Source organism: Nanorana parkeri, unplaced genomic scaffold (genome assembly GCF_000935625.1).
Source record: "Nanorana parkeri isolate BGI_ZX_2015 unplaced genomic scaffold, ASM93562v1 scaffold240, whole genome shotgun sequence".
In the NCBI taxonomy this organism is placed as follows: domain Eukaryota; kingdom Metazoa; phylum Chordata; class Amphibia; order Anura; family Dicroglossidae; genus Nanorana; species Nanorana parkeri.
The window spans coordinates 1324348-1335919 of record NW_017306508.1 but is presented as its reverse complement, the minus strand read 5'-3'; the positions used below and the strand labels follow the sequence as shown (position 1 = coordinate 1335919).

Below are 11572 nucleotides of genomic sequence, written 5' to 3'. Positions count from 1 at the left end.
TCCCCTCCTTAACATTACATAGGGGGAAGCCAGGTATGATTTTTAAGCAAGTATAAAGCATTAAAAATGTGAGCTTTTAAATATTTTTTTAAGTTATGCAATGTGAACGAGAACACATAACATAAGTAGATGTTATCCCAACATAGACTTTAATAAAGCAGCTCAAATACCAGTCACAATGATGGTGACACAGTAACTTATCATCTAATGAAAGTCACATCCAGTTTGATTAATGGGAAGTGAATTTAAACTGGCTGGCTTTGCCTTGTTACATTTTCTGCATTGCCCCTTTGCCTTCTACAATAACCCGTTATACTGCGACACACCGCACAATGCCCAATTCCCACAGAGATTCACCCACAGAGACTTTCCACACTCGGCTTTATAATTAGCAGCTCCATAAATCATTATTCCATTACATAATCTGTTACATGGAATCTCCCAGAGAATTCACGACCACAAGCACATAGAAATGCTGAACTGATGCCGTTCTCCCCTCGATACCGAGCTGCATACAAATACAACATTGCTCAGATCCGGCAGAGTCATTCATGTGCTAAATGACATACAAAAAGCTTCAGGTTTTCTTATTTGATTACGTCATTCATTTAGAAAACGCCAACATGATCCACAGCGCGGCACTGTATATAGATTCATTAAAGGGAAAGGGGTACATGCTTAAAATCACATTGTGGTATGATGCTGCCTTGACAATCCTGAACAAAATCGAGAACAAATCCTCTTATACTGAATACCGCTTTACCGAATAATAGCTGCAGGAAGACATCCCATGTTAACCACTGACAACCATGCAGATGAAAATGAGAATGGAGGCTTGTGTCAGGCTTCGAAGGGTGTACTCAAACTAAAGTATATGTACCATGCACGATAATGGTAAATACAAAAGGGCAATTGAACCAATGAACTGCACTTTCAACCTCCTAAAGTACAATTCTTTGGTTGGCTGATTACTAGTGTGATCACTCCATACTAGGGAAGCACCGATACCAGTGCCGATACTTGGCATTTTCATGAGAACTACCAGGGTTGCAGCGGTTGCAGCTGGGACCTGGCTCTGGCACTCCACCACTGTCTTGAAATCATTAGTCGATATTGTTTTAGAAAAACCGACAACTGACAATAAACAAAAATGTATCAGTACTTGTATCTGTTTGTATCTGTAAGTACTTGGGCAAGTATCAGTACTTGGAAAAATGGTATCAGTGCATCCCTTTATATATATTTATAAAAACAAAATCATACATTAAAACAGAGATGTACAAATCCCAGGAGCTCCGTGTGCTCCTTACAAATGACAGCTGCCTCTTAACTTTTGAGTTTTTCTCTAATCTGGTCTTGGAGCTGAAAAAGTACGGAACTTGGTATCGGTGCATCCCTTCTCCATACCCTACCCTAGCCCACTTGAACATGTGAGCATGGACCAGTTGGACTCCGGCACGGTACACATATCTGTGATCGCCAAATGAATCAAAGCACAGAATTTCAACACTGCAGCAGATTAGATCCATTTGTGTCCACTAAGGTACAGATGACATAAGTATGCTCAGGCCGGTATAACGTGGTCAGGCATTGTACATACAAAAGTGCAATTGACTAGTGTGATCACTCAGTGCCGTGCCCTGGCCCGCTTGAAAGATGTGGGCTTGATAGGGTTGCCACCTGTCCAGGATTCACCCGGACAGTCCGGGTTTTGAATGCTGTGTTCGGGTTTCATGGCAGCAGTAACCCGGACACAAGATGTCAGGCAGACAGGAGCAACCAAAATCAGGATAGGGGCTACTGGCCCCCTAGTTAAAATAGTGTCAACTGTGATATTTACATATTAATGGGTGGCGCTATTTACATATGAATAAGCCACGACTCATTCTCCCCCAACAAATGTCCGCCCATCGCTAGGGTGTTCGGGTTTCCCTTGAAGAAAAGGTGGCAACCCTAGGTCTTGAGCATGGTTCAGTTGGACTTTGTCACGGTATGCATATGTGTGATGGCTAACCGTGCCCAAGCACAGATCTCGAACACTGGAGCAGATTAGATCCATTTGTACCCACTAAGGTACAGATGACGTAAGCATGCTTGGGCCCAAGACAGTAGGAGTGCAGGAAGCGTGCTCGGGTAATGTGACTGACTGCTGTGGGGGAGAGGGAACGATGGTGCTTGGGCACAGTACAAGGTAACCATGCCTAGTGTGAGCCCCCCCCCCCTTAAAGTAGATGTAAACTGGAACAACTGGATGACATTTAGTTTTCTAATCCTGGATGTGAGGTTAGGAGCGCTGCTTAGAAATTGCTGGAAGGTTCCTTAGGCTGTCTGAACAGAAATGTCAGATACAGCCAATGGATTTTGGGGGATTTGGACTCCCCCTAGCTTGAGCAACCATACGTAATGAAATCAGGAGGAGCTGTACTTTGTAGTCTGAATTAGGGCCGGATGAGTGCTGAGTGTCAACGTGATCCATTTGCACTGAGGATTGGACATTGTGGCCACTATATTTGCCAAATCAACTTTTGTCGAAGGAGTCAGTCCGAAAATTCTAGCCAAACAGTGACTGAAGACCACCACTGCCGCTGTCAGCATACAATAGCCCATGGGGGTTAACAGGAAATAAGGGCCATGGGAAATTAAAATAGAATTCAGTAGCCAGTCTGTCTAATCCAGGAGCCACCGAGATTGGTTTAGGAGCCAGCTCCACTGACACCAACTAGAGAAAACCTCAAACGTTGGGTGCCAGCTGAAAATTTTAAGGAGCATTGGGGACCTGGCTCCTGGGATTTGTGAAGCCCTGCTCTACTCAGATGGCTGTGGCAGATTGGCAGAGCTAGTGACCAAGATATTTTACTGCCGTGGTCAATCAAAGAAGCAGGGGGATGAGGATGGTTTGCTGTAATCTACTGTGAGTTATCATGAACACACTACTCTGTGCCACCAAAAATGTGATGTCGGTCACCCGACCTTGCCAGTCTAGGAAGGAACAGTCGGTGATGTCGGTTGCCCCACCTTGCCAGTCAGAATTCAAGTGCAAATGTTTATGACCGGGTCCATTGTGGCTGTCATCCTCCAAATCAGATTAGCAGTAATAATCAATAAATATGCACAGTGCTATTTGTTACTTTTAAGTGACACTAAACTCAGGAGTTAAACCTTAAAAATGCGTTCAAGTACCCTAACTATTAACAACAATGTATCTTATTTGTGCATAACTCGGCTGTAGATCCTCAAATCATCTCTGAATTGGTGCCGACACTGTCCTTCCTTCTGGAGGGTGACTACTCTTGTACCCCATGGTCCCTGTGTGTGTTGTAAAGTAGTCACCGCTCCAAGCTCGCTCCTGTGAAGGCCGTTGCAGACCTGAGCAATCCTGGATGCGTGTCCCGGGATCACGCGGTCGTGCACATTGGCAGGCAGCAATTGCCGCGTGGCCCTATTGATTTCAATGGGGTACATGCACGCGGCAATTGGCAATACACGACGAGTGGCTATGTTCGGTTGTACGGGCGGATTTATGGCGGTAAACTGCGTGATCTGATCTGATAGAAAATAATGGCACCCACAGTGCGATCGTCAGTGGTGGGCGACTCCATGACCGCGCGGCAATCCACGCAGTATTGTGCACGATTGCCGCGCGGTCACGGATTGCCCAGGTGTGCACCTGGCCTTATGGACTACAATCTCAATACAAATTAGTAAACTCTTCAGTTTATTGTCACTTTAAGGCTAGGTTCATACCTAGGCGGCACCTCACCACGGTTTGCTGCGTGGTCAAAAGTCGCAAAAGTGAGAACCGATCACGCTGTGGGTGCCATTATATTTTTAATGGCACCCCAGTACCGCTGGGCGGATTGCTAAAACAGCCGTGCGTCGTGTATTGCAAAAAGAAGGTACTTGTATCTTTTTTTCTGCGATTGCCATGCGGATGTCACCCCATTGAAATCAATGGGGCTGCGCGGCAATCACTGCCTGCATTGTGCAGTACCGCATGACATCTGGGACGCGTGTCTCGGATGTCGTGCAGGTGTGAACCTTGGCGATTTATCACGTGGATTTAGCTGCGCGATATCACACAAAACAGAGATTTGCATTCAAGTCTATGGAAGCTGTTCACACCTTTGCGATTTGTTGCAATGCAGAAATCGCCTGTCGCGCAAAAAGGTGCAGGAGATACTTTCGGGCGGTTGTCACGCGGTTTGGATCCCATAGACATTGAAAACCATGCGACAAGCATGCGGTTTTCAAAGCAAAATCCGCAAGCAAAAACGTGCGACAACCGCACGAAAACAGTTCACCAGCTCAGTCGCCTAGGTGTGAACGTAGTGCTGTGCATATTTATTGATCATTCATTGTATATCCCTTAGGACATAGCACAGATGCCTGAGGTTCATTTCATTTCATTACAGGGTTGGTGGGTTAAGGAAAACTCCTGAGCGTATCTCATATATATTTAGATCTGCACCAAGCATTTCTCCTGTGTACAAAACTGAATTACCAGATCTTAGTGGACTAACCCTTTAAAGACCAAGCATCAGATATATTTTTTTATGTTAAAATGGACCTTTACCCCTTTTACTAAAAACAATTCTTCACCTACGTATCACTCAGGCTCACCATTTACTTCCTGGACTGAAATACTGAGATGAGACAATCATGTAAATCCCGGAGCCTGTGCAGATCTTGGTTTTGCCCACAAATATCAGACACAGATCTAGTGCACCTCTCACCTTGTGACGCACTACAAATTTACAGCTTGAGAGGAGACTGAGGAAATGCTTCCTCCTGCCTGCAGCAGACTGATGACATCATCTCAGCCTAGGCAAAGTCAGTGACTGGAGCCCAAGGACAGCTTTTTAATGATAACAGGTAAAACCTTTTTAAAAAATGATATTGTTTCTGTATATTGTTACATGTCAGTAATGTACTCATACAATACAGTTACATGTTACTTAATATAACACATCTTGGTCGTTTACTCCATATTTTTTAAACAACTTCTCCTTTTCCTCCTCCTCTTCCTCTTCCTTACTGTCAGTTTTCTACCGACTTCTTTTAAAGCCTAACTCTGGGCACAAGACAAAAAAGATCAACCTTGCAGTGGGTTCCCCTCTGAACCCCCAGCGAACCGCCCTCCCCCAAACCCCACCACACTGCGAGGATTATTAGGTCTACGTTTATTAGGTCTACAAGGAGAGGAGATATTACTAATGTAGCCCCCCCCCGCTTCGATAGGTCCCGGCACTGACGTTCCAGGTTGCCATGCTGTGGGTGGTCCCTCGGCATCATCACATACAATGCAGAGCTAATAACCCTTCACTGTCCATGGAGGACGGTATGTGACCACGTCTGGGAGGAGGCATCACAGGGGAGGTTACACGGATGAAGGGAGCCTGTCTGCCCGTACAACCGAACATAGCCACTTGTTGTGTATCGCCAAAAAAGGGTACATGTACCTGTCTGAGTCTGAGCGGGTTGTTTTTGTCTTGTGCCCAGCTTTGGACTTTAAAGTCCCAGTCCATACACTCCACAACTACAAATACAGTGGAAAGAATAGCAGTGTGTACTATGATGGGTTAATGCTTCTCTATTATATTAAACCCTTTCACATACATGTTTTAAAAAAAAAATATTTTAGACCTGTTTGTATTTAACAATCTTTAACAAACAGAAAAACTAAATTCCGAGTTAATCTCCCAAAACGTTCACAAATCATTAACAGCGCAATGTCTTGTTATACACTCATAGCATTTGCAGATTTTCTTCCTAACCAACAATGTGTTGCCGGTAGTAGGTTTGCCTAATAGGTTAGCAAATACAAACATAAATATAGCAATATAAAAATAAAGTACAAGAATAAATATAGCAATATTAAAATAAAACACAAAAAAACAATGTAAAAAAACAAAGAAAACTAAAATACACTATATAATATTAAAAAAAATTAAAACAAATATTGCAACATAAAATACAATTATAAATTTTACATTATAAAAATGAAATACAAAAAACAACAACATAAAACTAAAAAGCAAACATAAAAATAGCAATATAAAATAAAAACCCAACCTGTCCATCTATCAGCCCACACTGACTGCCTTTAGGCGATCCCTTAAGACTCATCTCTTCAGGGAAGCCTATCCCACCTCAAACTAACCACTGAACTATCACTTTCTCAAACAATTCATCCCCACACATGCGAGATCGCACTCAAAGTGGGATAGAAGAGACATTTCAGGACTGATCAGCTGTTCAAGGGCAGATCGGTTCTCCTGCACATACCATCTGCGATGCCGATCTGCCCTGGAACAGCTGACGAAGCTTTGGAATGATTGACCTATTGGCGGTCACATATTCCACCGCCGAAAAACTGGGTGGGATTAGGTTAAAATGTGTGACCACGTCACCGGTCACACAATCCAACCTAGTCACAAACTTTGATAGAACACCGGGAATGCTGATAGCACTTTGAGATTTCAGTTTAGCACACAGGGTGGACACTGGATTTCTGTCAGGGTCAAGAGGAATTTTTCTCTACTTGCCTGAAAAAGAAGAAAACGAATGCAGCCAGCATCTATAAGGAATGATAAGCTGCAATATAATTGAATTTTGTTCCTGAGTTTAGATATATTTTTAAATGCCACCAGCCTGTCTTATTGGTGGCCATGCATGGAGTGATTACATAGACAATTGACGTTTTCAATCAATCTGCCGATCGGGATAAAAGTTATTATCAGACAATTGATTAACCACCAAAACAGAAATAAAATCATAAGATGTGAATGGTCCATGTAATTGAAATTGAGTGAAGACCTGAGAACGGCTTAAGCCCCGATCAACCCGTCTGGATTCTACGCGACAATCGTTCGAGGCGGCATACACGTAACAATCATATAGTTTTGCCTACTTTCATGCAATCAGATTTTCAACACAGGATAATCATATTCATTTCAATGTAATCGATCAGGTTTGATTGAAATTGATCGATCACACAGTATAAGTCTTTTCTAAAATAATAGGTTTGATCATATTGCCCGATTCTGTATCAATCAGATAGTTACTTGTGTGACCACAATATGTGTCAAACAAAGCCCTAAACCATGGGTAGCCAAACTCCGGCCCTCCAGCTGTGGTGGAACTACAAATCCCATGAGGCTTTGCAAGATTCTCACAGCCACAGACATGACTCCCGGAGAGAGATGCATCATGGTATTTGAAGGCCCACCACAGCTGGAGGGCCGGAGTTTGGCTACCCCTGCCCTAAACCATAAATGATGATTCCAAACACACTTGCCCTAAAGCTGCTCTGAAGAAAGAGGTGACAGGTACACTTTACACCAGAGTTGGCCAACTCCAGCTGTTGTGGAACTACAAGTCCCATGAGGCATTGTAAGACTGACAGGTACAGACATGACTCCCGGAGACATGTTGGGATTTGTAGTTGAAGCACAGCTGGAGAGCCGGAATGGCCCACCCCGTTGCAGAAAAACTGTCCTATGAAAAACTCTAGCCCTTTATAACCAATTTCTTAAAATGCCCCCGACTTCAATATTTTATGAGCTACTGAAAAGAAACAAGAATGTGTAAAGCTGTCCATACAATGATAGATTTTCATATGAATGTTCATACGAAAAATCTGGTCAGAAAATGTAAATATGTCATCAGAGACTTGAACAATGTCCTTTAGTTTTGTTTCATTTGAAGCCTATCTCTGGGTAAAAAAAAACACTCCCCTTGCAGCGAGGCTACCCCTGCACTGCAAAGGGCTAATTGCTGATTTATGTCTAGGAGAAGAGGACTATAACTTACCTGATCCCCTCCTGTGCTCTGACTAGTGGACTGTCTCTGGGCGTCCTCAAGTATAATGTAGGACTATGGGCCCTGTATTAGACATGATGATGCCAGCAGGCCTCTGACACCCGGAGTGGAGGGGGAAGAGCCTGCGGGGACCGGATTTAGAGCCAGCGGTAGCGGGGATCAGGTAAGAAAAGCTGGCCATGCACCTATAGATTATCTGCAGATTTTCTATGGTCAGATGGACAAAGTGCAACAGATTCCTCCATCTACGTTACACTGTGTGAATGGAGGAATCTCCCACTGGGCCAAGCTTCAGTATCTTGCTAGTCGGCCCCGCTAGCTCTCAAAATACCTGAACACTCTGATTGGATGCCGGCATTGTTCAGGTATTTTGAGAGCCAGCGGGGCCGACTAGCAAGATACTGAAGCTTGGCCCAGTGGGAGATTCCTCCATTCACACAGTGTAGCGTAGATGGCCAGCTTAAGTCCTTTACATGGGCTTCCTAGCCATAAATAAGCAGTTAACCCTTGCAGTGATGGGGTAGCCCCACTGAAAGTTATTTTTTTCTTTAATCTTTACAATTTGAATGGAGTTCCCCGAACAAAAATCACATTCACCGATAGAATTTTACATAGTATACATAGTATTTGAGGTTGAATAAAGTCACAGGTCCATCAAGTTCAACCTATTGCGTGTATGTATGTGATTCTGCATGTGTATGCGTGTATATGAGTCCATGTGTGATTTTGTTTCTAAGGGTACCTGTACCCCTGTATGTTACAGTCTCTGAGTAAATTGTCCAAAAGCTTTTTGAATGATTCAACACTCTCAGCTGATACCACTGCTTGTGGCAGAGAGTTCCACACCCTGACCGCTCTAAAGATGGCCATACACTTTACAACCATCGCAAGACCTTAGTCTTGCAATGGTTGTAAAGTAATTTTAAAAAGTACAATCTGGCCATCTTGGACAGGCAATCATCGCTGAGGGTCGGGCTTCTGATGACCGCAATGCTGAACGGGCAGTGTGCACGTGCGCACACCGGCACGTTCGGCATTTGTCTCCCGAGCATGCCACAAACCAGCCGAAAATCGTAAGATTTTCGGCTGGTTTTCGAACATGCTCCTTAGACAAAAGACACGCGACTGTACAGTAAAAACGGTCACACGCCTGCCATACACTTTGAGATTATCGTACGATCGCGGGATTTCCCGCGATTATCGTGCGATAATCGCACAGTGTATGGGCACCTTAACGGAGAAGAAGCCCCTTGCGCTTAAATCTTTTCTCCACCAGTTTTAGGTGGTGGCCTCTAATCTTTGTTATGGAGTTTACAGTAAGTTTATCGCTGATGTTGCCATCACCATTAAACATCTTGTACATCAAAATCATGTCCCCTCCTAATCTCCTCACTTCCAGAGTGAAAATGTTTAGTAACCTTGTCTCATAGCTTTGGTCCTCCAGCCCCTAATTAGTATGGTAAAGAATCGCTTTGCGTTGCGTCTTACCGCAAACCCTTTTTCTGTTACAACCCGGGCTCTGTATGTATTCTGTTATATCCTCTACTTCCTGTATATGTTCTGCTATACGATTGTATGCACGTTCTCTTACAATTTTGTGCATGTATTTGCAAAATTATAGATTTTGTTCATTCAAAACATAATTTTTCATCCCGCTCCTTTATTTATATCCCCCCATCGCTATGGTTGAAAAAGATCTCCGATTCCTCAGCATTAACTATTAGAACATCAGAAGAATGTTCTGAAAAGGGATATTCTTGAATGGAATGCTATTGGTGTATAGCCAGCTGAAGAGGAAAGTCAGGGTAAAGTTACAACTACTCATCCAATGACTTCCAGATCAGTGACTCAGGATGCTGAAGCAAGGGGAATCACCATCACAGCCAGATAGCAAGTATTTATAAAAAGATGGCAGCATCTCAGTCTTGCACGTTTTAAAACATTTCCACTTTTAAAGTTATTTTTTAGGTCATTAAAAAAAAAAGCTGAATTTTTCACTTACCCACCGAAAGCTGCACAGGGCCAAAACAGAGCGAGAGCTGGACCCAGAGGAGTAAAGCCAGGACGGTCTGCTGCTGCTGCTGACCTAGAAATGGGAGCGCTCTCCTGGCTCCATTCATTCCATGACACATCTTTCAGCAAAGGCATCCAAAGCCACGGCGCAGAACCTGCAGAAGGGGCACAGAGGTGTGTTACCAGCGACCAGACCGTGCATTACCAGGATGCACAGTGCATGCAATGTCCCATCCCCACTGCTTCCTGTCTAGGTGCAATACCTCCCTCCTGTGCACACCATACTAGACAATAGCATGCATAGCAAGGGCACAGCATTCAAAATGCAGCTCAGGTCTTGGGATAGGAGAAAACTCACGTGTCAGTGCCCATCCAGTAAGGGGCTGCTGTGTGCAATATGGAAAGAGAGGTGCATTGCCCCCCACACCTATGTCATCTGAGTCAGCCTCATCTCATAGTGTTCCATGTAAGCCCAGCTCCTGTCAATGCCTCTTCCCACACAGGAGTAGAGCACCTCCTCCCTGATCAGACATGCATGTCTCTGCCCTCTTCCTCTGCACGGATATTGCATCTTGATAAGGTCAAGGGGAACACTTGAGACAGCAGTCTCCTCCTTTAACACCTCTGCTACTAGAGTGCAGCTGCTTGCCATGCATTGACTTTTGCCCAGCATCTCTAAGGTTAATCAGCCCCCCATCCCCAGGCATGAGATAAGCTTTACCTGCAGCAGACACAGCCAGGGGCTCCCCTGGGGGCTCAGACCTCTTCCCTCACACTCCCCTTTTCTCTGCCTTGTCTGTGGCTGCTACATTCTACGCTTCACCTGGCAGGCGCGCCCCCGGGGTTCTGCTGGCTGCGCGGGAGCGCGCGTGCGGGGAGCTCTCCAGGGTCCTGAAACCAGCAGTGCTGCTGTGCAGGCAACATTGTAACTATGGAGCAGAATAACTCTACAGAGCTACAACTGGATGGCATTTATCTTGCTGGAACAATGTGTGTCATAAACAAATTACTATTGTTTTTTATTATTTCATAAAATATTGTTTTAGCCTTTTTTTGCAACTCAGTGCTGCTGATCTCTTCCAGTTTCTTTCAGCCACTTCATGCCTGCACATAATTGATTAAAACTGGCTTCCCGATAGTGACAACGGTGGGTCATGTCTGCACAATGTTGGTAGTATCAAGTGGGGGAGTGTGTGACCGGGTGACAACCCAGGAGCACAATTGGGAACAGTTGTCAACCTTTAACAGGACAGGAACCATCATGGCAGGATGACCTCGTATTATTTTAAAGTGTATATAGACAGAGGTGTCCCTAGGCTGGGTGTCACCCAGTGCTGCTGCCGGGTGTCACCTGCTGGGACGTCATCATACACGCATGTGATGTCATTACGCATGCGCGTGACATCATCACGCACACACATAAGGAAGTCAAACACACGTAACTGCTGTCGGCCATCTCGGTGATGCACACTGGCACAGAGAGGAGGGGACTTTCATCCGACAGGATAAGCTATGCTGCTGTGTCCCCTCCTCTCTCACACAGCTGTTGGGCTCTCGGTCTATGACCAAGTCCCTGACTTTTCTGCAGGAGTGACACCAAAATTACTGGCAGTCAATTTGGTGTCACCCCCTCTGATGGTGTCACCCAGTGCGCCCCGCACCCCCCTTGTGACGCCACTGTATGTAGAGTGGGGAGCCGTGTTAATTTGTTATAGGTAGCAGTGTCCCCACTAGGGAG

At 44.7% G+C, this 11572-nt stretch overlaps 1 protein-coding gene across 2 annotated transcripts in view; it reads right to left on the bottom strand.

Annotated features, from left to right (window-relative positions):
- SUSD4 (sushi domain containing 4) overlaps positions 1-10699 on the bottom strand; it is a 116492-nt gene extending 105793 nt beyond the window's left edge. The window contains exons 1-2 of one of the 2 annotated variants that reach the window (XM_018556525.1): positions 10556-10699; positions 9824-9989 (exon numbers count right to left, since the gene is read on the bottom strand). In XM_018556525.1, coding sequence (XP_018412027.1) covers positions 9824-9953 — 130 coding nt within the window. In that variant the 5' untranslated portion in view covers positions 9954-9989; positions 10556-10699. Of the gene's footprint in view, positions 1-9823; positions 9990-10192; positions 10385-10555 lie in introns of those variants that run through there. The other variant, XM_018556526.1, reaches the window with a different exon arrangement.
- Positions 10700-11572: the final 873 nt, after the last annotated feature.